General features: G+C 44.8%; 1 protein-coding gene across 3 annotated transcripts; it reads left to right on the forward strand.

The window, feature by feature from the left end:
- Positions 1–1833: 1833 nt before the first annotated feature.
- Positions 1834–19629, forward strand: SLC25A44 (solute carrier family 25 member 44). Of its 3 annotated transcripts, XR_014151413.1 has the most exons (6): positions 1834–2156; positions 6726–6846; positions 10021–10654; positions 13697–13819; positions 16010–16886; positions 19311–19629. XR_014151413.1 is itself a non-coding variant. In XM_081842081.1 (5 exons), the coding sequence occupies exons 3-5, from the start codon at positions 10033–10035 to the stop codon at positions 16199–16201; spliced, it is 942 nt and encodes a 313-aa protein (XP_081698207.1). In that variant the 5' UTR covers positions 1848–2156; positions 6726–6846; positions 10021–10032; the 3' UTR covers positions 16202–16670. The 3 variants fall into 3 exon arrangements, 2 of the variants coding, with proteins under 2 accessions (XP_081698207.1, XP_081698206.1); XM_081842081.1 differs by lacking the exon at positions 19311–19629 and having other exon boundaries at positions 1848–2156; positions 13692–13819; positions 16010–16670; XM_081842080.1 differs by lacking the exons at positions 1834–2156; positions 19311–19629 and adding an exon at positions 2237–2320 and having other exon boundaries at positions 16010–16670.
- The last annotated feature ends 281 nt before the right edge of the window (positions 19630–19910 follow it).

Genomic DNA, 19910 nt, shown 5'->3' on the forward strand with positions numbered 1-19910 from the left:
GAAAGTGGCTACGCAGAAAAAGACTCAAAGTTCCAAACAGAGATAATAAATAATGAATATAAAATTTTGTCAAAAATGTATAAAATATTGTTAGAATGGTATACGAAAGATGAAGAGGTTAAATTGGTAATGATACAATGGGCCAAAGATTTTGGATATAATATTCAATTTGAAGATTGGGAAAAATTATGGAAGGAAAATTTAAAATTTACTGCATGCACGGGGTTGAAGGAAAATGTTATGAAAATGTTTTATAGATGGTACATTACACCAGTAAAACTTGCAATGATGTATAAAACATGTAATAAGTGTTGGAAATGTAAAGAAAAACAGGGAACGTTTTACCATATGTGGTGGGAATGTAAGAAAGTGAAGAGTTTCTGGGAAGCGATATATAATGAATTGAAAAAAATGTTAAAATATACTTTTGTTAAGAAACCAGAAGTTTTTCTTTTAGGGATTACAGGAAAAGAAATAAGAAGAAAAGACTGTAAATTATTCCAGTATGCAGTTACTGCAGCAAGAATTTTACTGGCCCAGAAATGGAAACAAGAGGAAATACCGACGATTCAAGAATGGAGAATGAAATTGACGGACTATGCGGAACTGGATAAATTGACTGGGAAAATAAGATATGTTCGAAACCAAAAGTTCATTGAAGATTGGGGAAAATTTGTAGATTATCTGAAAAATGTATGTGATGTGCAAACAACGCTAGTGGGGTTTCAAGAAGCACTGTAAAAGTTTAAGAGGTATTGTCAAAAGAAATAGAAAAGGGAGGGAAGACAAATGGCAATGCAATCAAAGGAATGCGTATTAAAGAGTAATTACGGATGATTACCAGAAACACTGAAGGAAGTCCAAAAGAGTAATTTGTTAAAATTTGTTAAGATTCGGATAATAATTGTATGATTGGAAACTAATAAAAATTTATATATATATAAAAAAAAGAAGCAAAAACAAAAACACCAGAACCATCAACATCCGTGCCATGAAAAGCCCATATGTAGCACCATTGTTTGATTCCAACATGGTGTAAATTGCTGCAGAGGCCATGTGGCCCTCCACTTTAAAAAAAAATGGTTTAAGCAGTGCTTTTGTTCTGGGGGTACTCAAGAGCACACCATACCAGCACCTTAAAAAAAAAAAAAAAGTTTAAAGTGTGGCACTTACTTCATAGTGAGTACTGGCACCTTTTTCCCCCCCAAAAAACAACGACCCTGGGTTTAAAGGAAGATTATTGGAACCCTGAACCCCTTTTCAGGGATGGGTGGATTATAGAGTATTTTAACCCTATACAGTATATGTGGTGTTTATTTATGTGGTGTTTTGTGACAATTTTGTTGGCCAAATAATGGCAGCGCCTTCACAGTGGGGGGAATATAAGGTCCAAAAAAATCCGGATGTCAGAAAAACTACTCGAATCTGAAAAGCGCAAATTCAAAATAACTACTACAGTGATACCTCGGGTTAAATACGCTTCAGGTTACATACACTTCAGGTTACACACTCCGCTAACCCAGAAATAGTGCTTCAGGTTAAGAACTTTGCTTCAGGATGAGAACAGAAATCGTGCTCCGGTGGCGGCGCGGCAGCAGGAGGCCCCATTAGCTAAAGCGGTGCTTCAGGTTAAGAACAGTTTCAGGTTAAGAACGGACCTCCGGAACGAATAAAGTACTTAACCCGAGGTACCACTGTAAAAACCCTTGAGAATCGCCGTATCTTTCACCGGAAGTACCACTCTAGTATTTCGAAACTCCATGCTCCTCCCTTCCGCCTCCATGCGCTCTTTAATTGGTCGTGCGCCCCCTTCCCGCCGCTTCCATCTTTGTCACTGGCAGCGAGGCGAGCGCAAGCGGAGTAAGATGAAGCCGGCCAAGAGGCCTCGGTTAGCCAGGAAGTAAGATGGGGGCTGGAGCGCGAGGGACGATTGCCGCTCGGTGACTGGCTCGGGCGGGTGGCCGAGAGGCCCCGCCCCTTGGACCGAGGGCTTCTCCCGGACACCGTGAGGAGAAGCCGAGGAGGCAGAGCCGGAGTGTGGGGGAGCGCGAGGCAGCCTGCTAGGGGGCGCGCTGGGGTAGGGGCCGCTGCCTGGGGCCAGGAAGAGAGTGGCTCCTCAGGGGACGGGACGGCGGACGCCCAACCGCCGTCAGGAGGTGAGTGAGGGGCGCGGGGCGGGGCCTATGAAAGGAGGCGGGGCCTAGGCACCCTCTCTGGGGGGGCTCGTGAGGTGGGGGGGTGCAAGGTGCGTGATGAAAACGGGAGCTGATGCTTAGGGACACGAAGAGCCCCCGAGATTCGTTTGTAGGGAGGGGAGCAGGTATGTGTGGTGTATTCAGAGTTGGGGGAAGGGCCCACGATATTTTATTAATTTATTTATACCTCGTCTTTTCCCCCTGGTGGGACTAAAAACAGAAACAGCTGGCCTCGAGAGGGTGTTGTATGTATGTGTGTGTGTGTGTGTGTGGCCGGGGGCGGTGTCTACGTTATAAGGTTTAGTTGATTACAATGGGGATGGACTCCTATTGGGGTGAAGAGGTCATGTGAAGGGGAAAGGGCCAAAGCACCTCATAGGGAGGAGGTGATGTTGTTGTGGGGAGTAGGCTTGTTCCTGTGAGGCAGATTACCGCGGGGGGAGGGGGGAGAGTGGAGAGGAAATAGGGTGAAGGGCAGTCAACAAATTATTATAGTAATAAATACTAAGTTTCCAGGGCAGGTTACAACTATTAAAACACAACATTAATATGAAAGCACAACATTAACATTAACATGCAACAAAAACATGAAACTTTTTTAATATAAAAAAACCAGTTCAAAATTACAAAAGCAAGGTTGGTCATAAAAATATACTGTACGTCTCAAGTGTCAAAAGTGGAAAACAAAAATGCTACAAGGGGCTTGGAAGAAGAGGGGTGGGAATAGGGATGTGGGCTGCAGATTTGGAGCAGGAGAAAGAGGATTTGGGGCATATTAAAAAGAGTATTTGGGGGAGCAGACAGGGGACCAAGGTGGGTTCATTGGGAACTCTGCACTAGTTTATGGAGGAGCTATGAAGCAGACTAGAATTTGTTGAGCACGTGGGTAGGAGCATGCTAAAGGTAGTATTGGGGCTCATAGACTGTGGAGATGAAATTATGTAAGGCTTTGGATGGGAGGAAGAGGATATGAGAAGGATGCAAGTGCAGTCTTGTAGATTGTATAAGGATAGAAGTTGCTTCTGGAGCACAGGGGTTGCCAACCTTTTGGGGCCCATTTCAACCAGAGAAACTTGCAGGTACCTCCACGCCTGCAATCTCCTCTATTGGCTATAGTAGAATAGCTCTTTCAAGGCTGATTTCAGGGCTGGGGAGAGAAGAGAACCTCCAGGCACCAGAGAAGTCCTCTGGTATGCCTGTTGGTACTTTGTTGGCAGCCTCATAGGTGCTGATATCAGTTGTCCATCAATTTCCCCAGCTTATTTTTTCACACAACCATGTGTCTGCTGCATGGTGACAAACTTTGGCGTTTGTCACCTGGGACCCCTTTCTTTTTCTCCTAAATAAGTTTCTAGTTCATGGATATAAAGAGGTGAAAGCGGTGTCAAAGACTTGAGCATACCTGCCAAAATTACAACCTGCCGAGTGAAACACAGACCGCCAGCCACTTATGGTGGCACCTTGGAGCCACAGTCATACTCCTGGTTCTGCTGCCTACCACCAAATGTGATGAGAGAGAGTAAACAACCATTCCAGGCAACCCACAATAGGTTGCAAGAGAGCTGCATTGGGCTTGGTGGGTTTCGAAATATGTAGAAATGAGCACAGGAGTTGAGCGGACAGATTAGATAATATTTATGCTAATTCCACATACAGCAGTGTGCTGGGGTTGTATTTCTGTAGCACTCTGCAGAGTGTTATGTGAATCTTGGTACTTTTGTCCTGCCTTGTGGAATTTTGCTTTGTGATTTGTACTGATATATTTAGCATGTCATCCAACAGTTTGAGAACCTACTCTAGAATTCACAATACCTGACTCTCTTCTTCTCAGTTTTTCTGTGTAATCACGTGACTCTGCAGACTTGCAAGCCATGGCCTTGTTCCATGGTAGGACTTGGTTCCCCGCACTGTGAACTGGGGGTGGTGGAGGGAGATGTTGAAGTAGGTGCATTGTAGAAAGGCTCCAGCTACTAACACCACAATATTTGTTTCTTGTTTTGGGGAAAGAAGCTACGTAAATGTTAAACTACTTGGCTACCCTAAGTTCCTTTAGCCTTTGCAGAGATGAGTTCAGAATTAAAATTAGCAGTGCCTGCTGCCTTCCCAGTTGTTTGACTTCTTACTGTCCCTCGAGAACTGTGTCAAGTGGGGTGGGCCCTTGCTCAGCTCCTGTTCTGGGCAAGTCCCAGAGCCTTGTCTTTTTTTTTCTCCACTAGAGCACAAAAGCCCCAACTTCATTGGCCAAAGAATCACGTTTAAAGAGAGCTGCAGCTTTTTATAAACTTGGGCTTGTTTATACTGCTGAAGTGAAACATGTCCCTTAAAAAAAACAAAACTGGATTTCTTAGCCCACTTTTAATAGAAGAATTATATGCAAAGCAGCATTCAAAAAATTAAATACCAGAAACTAACAAAAAGGAACTGAAAATATCAACAAATAAAATGCAACACTATCTTAAAAATAATAAATGCAGACGGCTATATATAAGCCAGCAGGCTGTAGAGAATGGGGATGGTGAGAAATGTTTAAGATATGGTGATGGTCATGACCTCAGATAGCTTTAGAGAGTTAGCCAAGTTCATAAAGTTCAGCAGACAGTGATACTTAAGACTATTGAGCTCCACTCCAGCTATGTATGAGAATAACAGGAGGGACAACTGATCTCCACAGGAAGGGAATTCACAACTGAGGCACTGCTACCACCACAAAGGTCTTACTTTGTGTCACCACCCTACAGGCCATACCTGTCAGGGGGACCATGAGCAGGTCCTCCCTTGATAACCTTGGAGCATCTTCTTGGTGGCAAGTACTGAGGAAAGTGTTCCTTTAAATACTTGAGTCTCAAGCTCTTCAGGGCTTTAAGTACCAGTGGCGTATTATCTCTATCTTGCTGCCGTGCACAACGACATGACAGCTACATTCTGTATGAGCTGCAGCTTCCCAACCATCTTCAGGAATAGCCCTGGGGTATGGAATCCCTAAAAGCATCCAGCTGGCCACTGGTGGATTAGAAAGACTCCCTTCTTAGAATTTGGCTAAGAAGTGGATTTCTACCATGTAGGAGCCACCACTAAGGAAACTGCATCTCAGCTGATTTGTAAACAAAGTGCAAGGCTACATCAGTGAATCTTACAAGGTGGGAAGGAAGATGTGGGAGAATAGGATTTCTGAGTTTGTGGAGGATTCTAACCATTTCAGATGAATAAGCCAATAGATTTTATTATCAGGGTCATCAGCCCTTATGGCAGCGGTTCTCAACCGGTGGGTCCCCAGATGATGTTGGACTACAACTCCCATCATCCCTGAGCTCTGGCCTTGCTAGGGGTGATGAGAGTTGTAGTTCAACAAAATCTGGGGACCCACAGGTTGAGAAAGGCTGCCGTATGGTCTTGTGTGCCTCTTATGTCTTAACCTCTTTGTTGCTCTGCTTACACCTCCTAAGTGCTGCCCACAGAGGCCAGGTCTCACTTAAAATGTATTGACACAAGTTATTGGTCTACAGTATTTGCTAGCTGCTGGTCCACAATTTACATTTGCAATTTTGCAAGGTTAGTAAAAAAAAATAAGCTAATAATCTGAAGACTTATTTGTAAGTTTGCCATATTTTGCACTTCAAATGACGTTTAGGCTAGCCTTCATCTGCAGCAGGTGGAAGAGAGTGTGTGTGTTGGGGGGTGTATTTTAAAGCTGCCTGAAAATAGAAAATCAGCAGAGTAGGGAAAAGGCCTTGGTTGAACTAGAACCTATTCCCTGGTGGCTTAATTAATTTCCTATTTTCAGGGAGCATTTTCCATCCTATTTGGTCGCAGCAGAGGGAGAGATAGGAAGCCAGGCTTCCATCAGCCCTGCTGTGGAGGGTCTAATTCCACTTGACACATCTTCACTTTTTTCATTCCAGAATCATTGAACTGGAAGGGGTTCAAAGGTCAACCCCTGCCAATGAAGGAAATCTTAGTAACTTTAAGAGCTTCTGCCAGAGCTAGGGAGGACCTTGAGCCTTGGCAAGCCGCTGCCTATCAGAATAGATTGTAATGGGCTAAATGGACATTGATCTGGCTTGGCATAAGCCAGCTTCTTGCATTCCTATGCACACAGCTATAAATGACTGAATAGGACACATTTTCTTGGTTAGAGATGTGAAGGAGAGGAGCACGATGGTCAAAGAAAAATGTGACTTGAGGAAGCTCCCTCTTCCATCCACAGAAAGTCCAACTTTGCCCTGTGGATGGACTTCGGTCTGTGCAGCTGAGATGGAATGTAGAACTGAATATCAGAATGGGGTTGCTTCTGCAGATTTCTGAGAATTTCAGCTGTCATTTAAAATCAGGTTTCTAGTCTTCAGGATTGTAGAGCAAAACCTACAATATTTTAGGTTTTGCAAAGGCATAAATGGTAGAGAGCATATCATCTACAGTGGGGTGAGATTCTTGCCATGCTGGTCGCCATAGCTCTCTTCTCTGCCTTACCTCCATCCCCTGTTAACACATGGTGCTTATTATGAAATATAATCTGTTCTCTTTACTTTACAGAAGGTTGGTGTCAGGAAGGGAAGAACTCTGACAGTTTGGCAATAGCTGGGAACTCAACATGCATGGGGAGAGGATCTCATCTTTGCCCACAAATCCTCCTGCACTACATGTTCAGTAAAAGGTACCATTTAGTAGCTACATTTTTTGCCTCTCCTTAGATGAGTTCTGTTGGGAAGAAGGGAGATATATAAATCCAATAAATAAACATCTCTTCATCCAGAATTTTGTGCTGCTTGAGAATGACTCGGTTCAGGCATCATGCAGCAAGCAAGCCAAAGAGCCGAAATAAAGTACAGCAGGGGAATGGTCTCCCAGCCTCACTTTTTGGAACAATCATCAATATAAGAAAGGGGCCACTACTACGTGGCATGCCTAATTCCCATTCCTAATAGCTTGTTGAAAAAGGGCATTGAGGTCAATTTGTACTGAAAGCTGCCATTAACTTTTAGTGTCTTTATGTTCTTTTAGTTTATGCTGATTCCTAGTCCTTGTGTTTGTTGGGATATTTCTGATGCCAAAAATAAAAAATAAAATTCTGCAATTACACCATGGCATTTTGGAAGTGCAGCCCTGATAGCCCTGCAAATTAAGTAGCTGTGCCCGATTGATACAGCACACTCCATTTTCAGAATTTGAATATTTTGCTTGCAAAATTATCAGCAACTTTTTAAAAGTGGTGAACTTTACATCAAATGTATTGGCATAGTCCTCCCATCATTACCCCAGTTCAGACATCATATTCTAATTCCCCAAATCATGGCTTTCAGCACATGTCTAATCAGAGGTAAATCCCGCTAAACTTTGTGGAACTTACTCCCAGTTAAGCAGAGCTACTATTGGAGCCTTAGAAGATCTGGAACGTGCTTCAGATGTGTGTGTATGCTTCTCCCTTTGTGCTCACTGATTCCTCCATTCCCAAGTTTCTTCTGTTAATAGTTGTCAGGGGCTCAGGAGCAGAGACACAGGGGAGAGAGGAAACGGAGAGCGAAGGGGAGGAATCTGAGGGCAGTTTAGGGGAGTATGACAGTGGCCCGAGAGATTCCATGAGCTTCTCTAGCGATTTAGAAGATTCCCAGAGGGGAGCGCCGGTGGCCAGGGTAAGGGGGGTCCCAGGGGGGACACACCAGAAGCAAGGGGCCAGCGGGGACTCCCAAAGCAGCAGTAGGAGATCAGGACCAGTTCCCCCACCAGAGCGGAGTGGGGGGGGAGGAGTCCCATGAATCAGGGCCAGCGTCTTCTCCAGTAGGGAGAGAAAATGAGTCAGGGCTGGCCACGCCTCCATCGGAGAGTGAGGGAACGGAGGGGAAGTCAGGTCCAGCTACCCCCCCCCCGAGGGGGGAAGCAGTGACAGGAGCAGTGAAACGGTCAGAAGGAAGGTGGCCGGCTGGGCGCGCGCGCCAAGTTCAAATGTACAGGCGCGCAGGACAGCTGGAAGCCCGGATTGGGAGCCAGGTCCTAAAGCACGCCGGAGGCAGGGGGAAGAATCCGGGGACTCAGCATCAGAAGAGTCCAGAAAGGGCAACACCCCAGCGGGCAGAAGGACCCAGAGGAGGAAAGAGCAGAGGAAGAGGTGGAGCAAGGCTAGAGTCTTAAACTGGTGTCTGGGGGGAGGAGATTCAGACGGAGCTTCAGCGGTCTAGCGTTGAGACGTAGAGCTGCACGCCATGACTTTGAAATCGTAACTGAGCTTCAATAAAGACTTTTGTATATAACAATGAACTGGCGTTGGTCCTCTGTGAGCTGGAATCTCGGGCAGCCCTGACAATAGTTTGTTGTGTTGTCTGAAGTAGAGGTAGAACTTGCCTCCAATCCCTGGTTGGAAACCCTTGTTTTAAAGGTCAGGGCACTGGACATTGTAGCAAACTATGGCTAGAAAATACTTGGAAATGGAAGAAGGGAACTGGAGTCCTTGCCAGAAAGAGGGAATCAGAGACAGGAGCTTATGTCACATTCACACATCTCCAAACTGGTTTGGGAGAATTGTCAAAACTGAGTCATCTGCAGGGCATCAAGTTTGCAAAGGCTGGTCTAGAGAATAAAATGAATTCATCCAAGCTACACAGGTAAAACCTGAACATGGACCCGCCCAGTTTCCTTTCAATCCACTTCTGGGAAAGCTGTCAGGAAAGAAACCTTGGCTTTCTTCCCAGCAAATGGGCAGGTTTTCTAGAAGAGCCAGTTTAAGGTTGTGTTGTGAACTCAGAAGCAGTATGGACACAGTTGCTCCTGAGACTTTCATTGCTGCTGTAAAGGAGTAAGAAATGGAATGAAACATTGTGAGAAAATACTGACTACTAGTTTATACGGTTTGGCCCTGTCTTCTCAAAAGGCAAAAGTGTGAGGTTTTTTGTGACTTGAGAAGCAAAAAAAAAAGAAGAAGAAGAAACAAAAGGAAAACAATTAAAGCGATAACCTTTAAGAATGCTGTAGCATTTGGAATCTGCTTGAGACTGTACTGAAAAGAAATACTGCAAGTTGTATCTATTATGTGAATTAGGCCAGTTTGCAGAGAAATCTTGTTTTGCATAATTCCTATTTTTTTCTGGTGAAAGGTGGTGGTTGGGCAAATAGCTGAGGTTCTCACCATTACTGCTGCAGCACCACCACTGAAAATCATAGAAATCAAAGTGAACACTATAAAAGAGTGCAGCACCTGGGAACTGCAAAGGATGGCAACTAGGTTATATGGTGCTCAGCTGATTAATCAGTTTGTTTTATTTAAAATGTGCCCTCAACTGGGTGGCAGATTTTTTCAGTATCTTTCACACAATTTAAAGGAGCTAGCAAAACCAGGTGATGTATGCCATCTTAGAAGCATTCCTACTTCTCTTATAGGAGGAAATGCCCATCTGCCTGCTAGGGCCTGTGAATACATAATCTGAAACTGGAAGAGAGTGCCTTTGTCATAACTGCTATCGTCTGCAAATTTATGAAGACTTGATAACATTCATATAATTATAAATCAGCAGCAATTTCTTTTAATTGGGTGGCAATCCTAATCAAAACCTTTTGAGAGCTAATATTCTGTAGAATTGCTTTCCATGGACTTCTAGAATTGGCTCACAGCACAAACTCCATGTGAGTTTGAGAGGCTGTGCTGGCTGAGACTGATGGGAGTTATGATCCAAAATAGCCAGTCCTAAACATTTGGAGGGCATTGGTTTGACGAAAGCGGCTGTGAGGCCTGGCTGATGGTTGATTAAATACCGTGGGCAGGTTTGGGCAGCTGAGCCTTAATCCCAAAGGAGCAGTTTGTCTAGGAATAATCAGTGTGTCCTTTCTGCCTCGTTACTAGGGGGCGTCAGCCATGGAGGACAAGCGCAACATCCAGATCATTGAGTGGGAGCACCTGGACAAGAAGAAATTCTACGTCTTTGGCGTCTGCATGACCATGATGATCCGGGTCAGTGTGTACCCCTTCACGCTTATCCGGACACGGCTGCAGGTCCAGAAGGGAAAGAGCCTCTACAATGGGACCTTTGACGCTTTTGTCAAGATCCTGCGGGCAGAAGGGGCAGCTGGGCTCTACCGGGGCTTCTTGGTCAACACCTTCACCCTGATCTCAGGCCAGTGCTACGTGACGACGTACGAGCTCACTCGCAAGTACTTCTCTCAGTACACCAGCAGTAACGCAGTCAAGTCTCTGTTGGCCGGTGGCTCAGCCTCCCTTGTGGCCCAGAGCATCACGGTGCCCATCGATGTGATCTCCCAGCATTTGATGATGCAACGGAAAGGCGAGACCATGGGCCGGTTCAGAGTGCAGACCCACGAGGGGAAACGGTTCCCGGTCTTCGGACAAACGCGGGACATCATCGCGCAGATCTTCAAGGCCGACGGGCTGAGGGGGTTCTACAGGGGCTATGTGGCCTCCCTACTCACTTACATTCCCAACAGCGCCGTCTGGTGGCCCTTCTACCATTTCTATGCAGGTGAGAAACCAAAGCAGTCTTTGTTTTTGTTTTTTTTATAAATATTTATTGAAGATTTTTTTTAATTGCCATACAAATAAAAAAACAGAATAACACATATCATAACATATTTTCTTAACTTCTTTGGACTCCCTCACATCTCCCGCTCCCGCGTTCCTAATTTATAAATATCCAACCAGCAATTTATCCCCTTATTTCCATTCTTATTGTTTATTTTTCCAATGTTATATCTCTAATTTTAGATATCATTTATTCAAATCTGAAAAATTTAAATTTAGCCTAATAATTATCCAAAATTTGTCTTTTCTTAAATTTAACTTATCTTCATATTTCACCTCATCTAGCTTGATGGTGCCAAATTATTTATGATCTAGCATCCTTCTTAACATTCATACAATTTACAATGTTTCTGTAGGTAGGTCTTAAATTTCTTCCAGTCTTCTTCTACCGTCTCCTCTCCCAGGTCTCGGATTCTGCCTGTCATCTCAGCCAATTCCATGTAGTCTATCAGTTGCATCTGCCATTCTTCCAGTGTGGGTAAATCTTGAGTTTTCCAATGCTTAGCAACGAGTATCCTTGCTGCTGTTGTTGCAAAAACCAAAGCAGTCTTTGGACTTCCCTTCTGTTCGTTTCTGTGGCAGTGATCAGAACTCACCCTCTGCCTTTGCAAGCTCTATGCAGGCTGGGACCAGAGGAAGTGCAGGAACTGCTCCCATACAAACCCCAGTCCAAATGTTAAGAATGCCAATCTGGCCCCTGCTCCCAGCTGCCTCCTACCTTCTGAGATGGCGTCAGTAGTGGTGACTGAAACCAGAACTTTTTAGGAACCAGAACCCAATTTAGTTCAGAGATTGTGGAACTCCTTCCCCAGATGTGTTTGGCAAGCATCTCATTTTTCTCTTTTACGACTGAAAGCATATATTGTCAACTCAAACCATCATTCATTTGTTATTACGGTGTTGTTATCTGCTCTTCACCTTAAATTTCCAGGGCAGGTTACAGCAATTAAAGCACAACATTAATATTAAAACACAATATTGCACAATGTTAAAAACAGCTTTAAACAACTTAAAAATTACAAGAATAAGTTGCTAAGAGGACACATCCTGGGTCGCAACCCCTATGTTACTTGCTGAGCTCTTTTTTATTGTTGTGGGGTGTGGGGGGGTTGCATGAATTTAAGTTGCTTTTACAAGTAAGACCTGCAACAAAATGTTGCCGTAAGAGGCATTGTCCCATACAAGGCTCCTTCCAATTTCAAACAAGAGCCTTGTAGCACTGTTGAGGCCTCTTGCAGAGGAGTTTCAGGAAGTGGGAAAGGGTCACAGCCTCTGCTGTGTTGTATAACTCTAGAGGGATTAGGTGAAGGGCTGGCTGCCAGCCCCAAACCTGAGTAATTAAATCCTATATAGGCTTGTCTGAGGTGAAAGAGAAAATATGCCCTTTTAACCTTTTCTCTTAACTTTCCCTGCATACTGCAGGGAAGGGAGTTATGCCCCCCAACCCTATTCCTCCCCTTTTCCAAAGGTACAAGCTGTTGTAGAGATGAGTCGGCCAACTACCTCTCTCCCACTGCCCTCCATCATTCTCCTTTTCCTTTTTCAGTTGATACTTAACATTTCTGTGTCTCAACCATAATTTAATTTATAGACAACCAGTCGTGTCTGATGTCTGGTTCCTTTGCGCACACAGACACAATCCATTTCCCCCCTCCTCCGGGGTAGAAGTGAGAGCTGCCTATGGAAAATAATGGAGAAATCCAGGATTTTAGCATAGGTGATTAGGCAGCAGTATATCCCACTCCATCTCCAAAGGTAGCAGTGAAGGAAAGATATCTTTTATTTGGCATTCTGTGTCTGGATCTGGAACTTCCAAATTCACAGTGGGGTGAGTTAGTATTACTTATCCCTATAGGCTCAATAGTTGTCAACATTCCATACCTTCTAGAGGCTTACAGGCCTTTGTGAACCTGTTTACTGGGCTTTAAATGTTTTTTTAAAAATAATTTGAGCCACCTTGGGAACTGGTTGGTGTAAAGGCTGTATATTAGTTCCCCTCCCCCCACCCAATAATTGGTTTTGAGCTTTTGTTGGAAAAGCCTATCTGTTGAATGCATGTGCACATCTGAAATGTGAATGCCAAGGAAAGCTCAAGACTATTAGCTGGTTTTGCTACAGAAGGCTATTGCAGCTAAGGGTATGTATACAAAAAGCCAAGTGGCCATGTTGCTCCTTCAGGAAAAAAAAACCTGTGGTATGAGTAAGAAGACTCCTTGATTAGCATAAGCCCCAGAATTGCAATGTATTCTGCAGCCTTTCAGTCTTTATGGAACTCTTCTCCAAACCAAGTACTGGGTATAACCCCCTTTCCCTGAAACAACAAAGAAGAGGGTGGTAGAGAAAATACATTGCTGGGTATGATGGTAGCTCCTGTTTGCTAGTTGTGACAGTCTTGAGATGGAAAGGAAGAAGCATTTTGCAGATTTAATTAGGTTAGACTGTGCCTGGGGCCCACAAGTCCCCTACTGCAGCAAGACATCCTGCGATAAATAAACAATGGCTGCTCTTTGTTGACTAAAAGCGGGGGAGAGAACATGAAAGTTTGCATGTTACTCTGGGATTACCATTTTTAAAACTGGCCTTAATAATGATACTGTCTCACTATCCTGTGTGTGGATTAGGAAAAAAACAAAAAACATTTGATACAAGTTCATATAAAACAGCCAGCCACTAAAGGGTTCTGTCTTTCCTTTTTATTTAAATGTTTGCCTGTTGCAGTTGGAAAACATTTGGCAAAGCACCAGTAATCCAAAATAGAAAAATGTCACTTCGGACTATCCCTGCCGGATCTGAGCCTTTTCCCCCCTAACAGCAGCTACCAAACAGGTGCTTCCAGTTAGGACCAGAAGGCAGCAGCCCTCCCCTGTGCTCTGTCTTCACCACCAGCACAGTGAGGTAGATTTCCCCTGACTGTGGAAGCACAAATGGCACAACATATATGTTGGTATACATAACCTGGCTCTCACTCCTCTTTCCAGAACAGCTTTCCAGCCTGACACCCAAGGACTGTCCACACTTGCTCCTCCAAGCCATATCTGGGCCAATGGCCGCTGCAACAGCTTCCACTCTCACCAACCCCATGGATGTCATCCGGGCTCGCGTGCAGGTAAGAGCATCCTACGGCCGAATAAAGCATCATTTTAAATTATCTTGGCAGGGGCTCATGGTAGACTAGGTGTTCCTTGGTGGCCACTCCTGTGCTCAAACTAGATGACCTTCAAATTACTTTCCAGCTTTGTGATCCTTTCCATATATTCAGGTCTCGTACTTTACAGGTAAATTTCACCATTTTGAGTCCTGCTCAGAAATGGAAGGATGCTGAGGCACTGGTGAAGTTTGGTTCCGTTAGCTGGTCCCAGTCAGCAGCCTCTAGTGTCTGCATTTTGGACTAACTCTAGCTTCTAGTCAGAATCTTCAAGAACAGCAGACCCTCAAATAATGCAGTGTGGTAGTTCAACCTAGAGTTTTCCAGAGTACGGATCGCTCTTGGCAGCCTATTTCTATTGAGGTGGTGGTTGCGGGTGGTGCAGCAGTCATGACTCATGAAAGGCACTCTGGGGCTGCTTGGGTCTTTAGTGGCAAAGCTGGAGTCAAGACCACCTCCAGAAGGTATGTTTGAATGTTTAGGGCAGCCTTTTCCAACCTGGTGCCCTCCAGATATTTTGGACTACAACTCCCAAGTCAGCCAGGTTGGGCATTTAATTCTGCCAGAGTACTGAAGCTCAACTGATTTATACTGTACTTCCAAGGCATTCAGAGTGCATCAGTCATGTAGTGTGAGGTAGAAAAGCACCTGATCTGAGGAGAGCGGTGGAGAGTCATCCCTGCTGTACCATTGCATTTCTGATTAATCCTGAGTGTTTCTGAAACACAGCATCAGGGTCTGCTCCAGTCAGGCTGCCCTCCCACTGCCACTATAGGGCCATCTTTAATTTTCATGTAAGTTGTTTTAGTATTATAGAATTGTAAACGTCCCTGGGTGCCCATGCAGAAAGGCAGTATGTAACACAACAAATAAGCAAACAGGACGTTGGCCCAGGCTCTTGTAGGTGACTGGGCAGTATCTTGGCAACTGCACATCTAGGCCAGCCACACTTTGTGGGCCCCAGGCCAGGCTGTTGAAAGCTTTATAGCTAAGGGTTCTGAAGTAGCCATGTGTTATCTTGGCTACTTGTGCGTGAAAGGCAGTCTTGCTTTAAAATATGTAAATAAAATAGAAATACAATGAAAACATTGAAAAGAGAATGAATTTGGCACAATTCCATTGTTTCTGTAACTTACCGTATCGGCCCAAATATAAGCCAACCCTCCCTCCCCCAAAAAATTCTGACTGTGAAAAGTTAAAGTGCAGCTTGTATTCGCAACCTTACCAAAATTGGCTGAAACAGACATAGTGAACCCTGCCCTTAACTCTTTTAACTCCTGCTGGAGTCCTGGCGAGCGGGGGTGGCAGGTGCTGCCACTTCGCGCTTCCCACTGTTCGTCTCAGCTGTTGGGGGGGGTTGTTGCCAACTCAGTGCCGGGAGCAGTGGGACAGCGAGTGCCAGTGGGGGCTGCCACGCCGCCGCCATGCGATCCCCCTCTGCCTGCCCCGCCGCTTGCCACTCCGGATGTAGGGCGGGCACCCCCTGGCTCCATTAACAGCAGCAGGGCAGGCAGAGGGGGATCGCATGGCAGTGCTGCCACGGCTGCCCCTACCGGCACTTGCTGTCCCACCCCGCCTGACGTAGTGCGAGAGGCGAGCTGCGTCCCCCTCTCAGAATGTCTCCTTGCCCATCTGTCCACCACCGCTGTTTCTATTTCTTTCCAATTTTATATTGAATTTTAAAGGTGCAGCTTATTTGCAGGTGCGGCTTATATTTGGGCCAATATGGTATCTGGATCTTGGGCTTTTCTTAGCATTGAATATGGTTGTTTTGATGAGTGGGGTGGGTCGTAGAAGCATAGCATTGTAGAGCTTAATGGGACCCCCAGGGTCATCTAGTCCTACTCCCTTCAGTGCAAGAATCTCAGCTAAATGATACATGACAGGTGGCCACTCAATTTCTGCTTAAAAACCACCAAGGAAGGAGAGTCCACTCTTGGGAGTATTTTCCACTGTCAAAGAGCTCGTAACATCAGAAAGCTCTTAACTGATGTTTAGTTGGAATCTCCTTTCTTGTAACTTGAATCCTTTGGTTCGATTCCTAGCTTCTGGAACAGGAGGAAACAAGCTTGCTTGGTTTGTCCAGTTTTTTATCCTGTGTTGTTTCCATGTGAACCTCTGACTTTGTGGCTGTTCTTTTCTCCTGCTCAGGTGGAAGGCAAGAGCTCCATTGTTCTCACTTTCAAGCAGCTGGTAGCAGAGGAAGGGCCCTGGGGCCTGATGAAAGGCCTCTCGGCCCGCATCATCTCCGCCACCCCTTCCACCATTGTCATCGTGGTGGGCTACGAGACTCTGAAGAAACTGAGCCTCCGTCCAGAGTTGGTGGACTCAAGGCACTGGTAGCAAAACTGGGGAAGGGGGAGTCGGACTTGGTTGTAATCTCTTGGACCATTGGCATGGTTGAAAAGCCACCAAAAAGTGAGCCCAGAGAGCTTTCTAACAAGTATTTGTTAGTGAAGGATTAAATGCAAAGGACAGTATATAAAAAGTCCCCTTCCCCAGTATTTCTCTACCCCTTTGGATTGATTGCAGCATTCTGTAAAAGAAAGCACCTACTGTAAAAACTCCTTGCTCATATGTGAAGGAACCCCTGCGCCTCTTCTTTAATCCTTTTTGAATTAAAAGGAAACACACCACAACTAAACAAATGAAGCAAAACAACACGATCTTCTGAAAATGCGTTTTTTTTCTTCGTTTTGCCAAATTCCTACCTTGGAAGACTTTGTGCGATTTGCCGCCGCCACCCGTGAGCTGCAGAAACTGCCACTTGCAGCAGCAACAGTACACACCTCCTGGAAAGAAGTCGTTAGTATATATATATATATATATATATCCCCTCAGACACCCCTCCAAAACGTCTACAGATTTAAGATTTGAAAGCGGGGAGATATACCAAAAGCAAGGCGTTCCTTTTGAGAGTCTGCAGCAGTAGAGGTGCACAGTTGTACTTTTGGTACGTGCATGCATCTTCTGGGATTAAAGTCCTCTCTGGGGAGGACGCACCCTTTATTCTGTGGCCTTTGCAAATGTGAGTGTTAAAAAAAGAAAGAAGATTCCTATCCTAAAATTGTTTCCCCTTTCCTTTTAAGCACAATGAAATCTGCTCCCCCCCCCCCTTAGGATTCTTCTGAAAGTCAGAACGTAATTATCTTGCTGGAAAAAGTTGTATAATACTTCCTTTTTGATCTTTGTACAACTATGTCCCAATCACTGAATGAGTGTTTCATGAAAGTGTAGTAACTGGGAAGGAGCTCTACACCTGCTTTTGCAGTGGGCAAGAGTGGAAGCTTCTCCTTTTGTCTGGGCAGGGCAGCCTGTTGAGACTGCAGCCCTTTGCAGGTCTGGCTCCACCTTGGTTGAAGTTGCTTTGCGTTCCTTTTTTCGATCTAAGAGCTTTCAGCTGTTGGGCTAGTAGGAGAAGCAGGGCAACCCCCTTTCCAGTGATGGGCGTCTTTCCATTTTGTCCTCCCATCTTGTTTCTGTCACTATTTTCTCTATTGTGACTGGTGCTGATTCTGCATGTTATTTTTTTTTACCTTGCTCCCCTGTGTCCACAGTGCTTTTGTAGCCATGTAAGTCTGTGAAAGGCTGCCGTTTGGGGAGTAGAGGTGGTAATACCATGTTGGAAGTAAATTCACTTGTTTTCAAATGGATTACGGGGGTGGGCATCTTTGGAAGCAATACAGGGGAGGTGGTATTCTCTGCACTTTGGACCTTTTCTCTAAAGTAAGCAATGTTTTTTTTTAAAATATATATATAAACTTGGATCAGAGTTTACTCTAGTGCCATAATCAGGAACCAAGAAAGGGGCTATGGATGGACCTCGTACTCTGCAAATAAGTAAACCCTGTAAGTTTCTATAGGGTTCTTTAAGTAAACCCTATAAACACTGTACTGTGGAATTTTTTTGGCATGTTGTGGGCCCTGGAAGCAGAATATGTGGGCCAGTGTGTCCTTCCCCAACCCTCTTCTGATGCCTTTCCTGCTCCCCTGAACCTAAATGCACCCCAGGCTGAGGCAGGGAGGTGTGCTGTCCCAAGAAAAGAGATGGGGCAGGGGGTAGAACTAGACAAACAACCCACTTCCACTTAAGGGCAGGAAAGTAAGAGGGGTGAAATATCCCAAACTTGGCCAAAATCAGCTGTAATTAGACAAAGTCTTGGACCTATCACCATAAGGTTTTGTACCCCATATACTTGGTTTAGTTCTTAGTGAGGCAGTAAGACATGTGCCTGGGGTGTAGTAGTGCAGGTGGAGGCTCACATGACTTTCCCCCCACATTTAAACCTCACAAAACCCCGTCCATAGAAAGCCAGTTTGCTAACTGAGCTTCCTTCTTAATGGGTGGTCACTCCCCCCCCCCAATAGAGGACTAGTCCACGTGAGCCCCTCCCGAATCTGAAATGGTACAGCCCAGATAAGCTTTCCCACTCAGTCTCTTAGAACTAGGCCTTTGAGTGTGGCATGGGCTTCTGTTGGTTCCAGTGGTGACCTGTTGGAGGACTGAAGGATCCCCCCACCGGGGTTTTAATAAAGCAAATAAAATTAGGCGACCTTGGAGTCCTCATATTGCACGGTTATTTCATAGTCGGCAAATGCACAGGGAGCAGAACCAGGCCCACATTTTGGCTGCCTTGACGTAGTGTTGACTGTGCAGAATACCCCCAACATGCCGGGAATTGTGTTGAATTTGATTTTTGCCAAGTGGGAGGCATTTTTGACTCCCCTTCCCTTGGTAAGAGCAGCAGTCAAAACATATTTCTTTCTCTTAATTTGTACACTTTTCTGTATTTTTAAGTTTCACAATAAACCTCCATTGCCTTTTGCAATTGTCTTTGATGGGAGGTTGTTTACATGGTGATGTGTTAAGAGCACCTAGATGGTGTGGTGGATTAGCTTTTTCTGCGGAAGGGGTGGCTAACCCTTGATCCAGGGGCCTGATGTACTCCACCAGGTAAAATTTTCTTCCCCTTTGGTGGCAAAAGAATAAAATAAAGTAGGCACAATGTCCTGCGTGCTTGCATGCAAGTGTGTGTGCTATAGTGTGGGGTGCCACCTGGAGGGTCTCAAAAAACATTAGCCCCTCCTACTTCTAAGCTAAAGTGGCAAAGGAAGATTACTATAATCTCAGGGGAGTTGGATGGTTTAATGCCCACCCCTTCGAAAAGCTACTGTGATGGTTTTGCAGTGGTATGTTACTTATGTCAGTTCATCTGCTATACGACCAACCCTTATGAAAAATGCTTGGAGCCTTATCAGTGGATTGTATATAGAGTAGCCGATCCCTTGTGCTGGTTAAATGATGAGCGGTTTGTGGCATGTGTTTTTCCTGGTGAGGTCCTATGCATATCTCAAGTACAAATAACCACTTTGGGCTGAAATCTCATTCCATTCTTTATCTTGACTTTGTTTTTTAAAGTGCAATGATACTCTGAATTATTATTGTTTCCAGTCTTTAGTACACAGAGAATCTGTAGGGAGCTCCGTTGAACGGATCTGAGGAAGCTGTAGTGACTACCTTTAAAACAGATGCAAACATGATCTGAGCATGGGGTGCGTAGGGCCAACAGGAAATCTTTGACAGCCACAAGAAGTGAGGATTTGCCTGTCCATGTCTTCTCTAAATGGGAAAAAATTCCAAGCGATCTCTGATATCTGTGCCTGCTGTTTCAATATGGAGTTTGAATGTATTTGTGTACATTAAAACAGGTTTCAATTTTGCACTGTAATAAGTCTTTGAAGTGTAATTAAAGTTTTTATTATTTATTTGACCCTTTTCCTGGTGAATCTTCTTTTGCTTATGATGTGGAAACAAATGACCTTTTACACTCAACAGGCATGGAATGCTCCAAAATCAGGAGTGGGCAAATATTTGGATCTCCAGATGTTGTTGAACTGACAACACTGATCAACCTTGGCCAGCATGGCCTATGGTCAAGGGTGGCTGGCGATGACATCCAATAACATCTTGACAGACATATGTTCCCTGTTCCTGCTTTAAAACAATGGCTTTCCGACTGCTTCTAGGCTAGCCTGGGGATTTGGAAGATTC

Source organism: Podarcis erhardii (assembly GCF_964252035.2).
Source record: "Podarcis erhardii genome assembly, chromosome: 15".
In the NCBI taxonomy this organism is placed as follows: Eukaryota; Metazoa; Chordata; class Lepidosauria; order Squamata; family Lacertidae; genus Podarcis; species Podarcis erhardii.

Coding starts and splice junctions, on each gene's coding strand:
- SLC25A44 (XM_081842080.1), top strand. CDS start 10,033: ATGGAGGACAAGCGCAACATCCAGATCATTGAGTGGGAGCACCTGGAC. Junction 10,655..13,696: donor CTTCTACCATTTCTATGCAG/GTGAGAAACCAA, acceptor TTTCCAGAACAG/CTTTCCAGCCTGACACCCAA. Junction 13,820..16,009: donor TCATCCGGGCTCGCGTGCAG/GTAAGAGCATCC, acceptor TCTCCTGCTCAG/GTGGAAGGCAAGAGCTCCAT.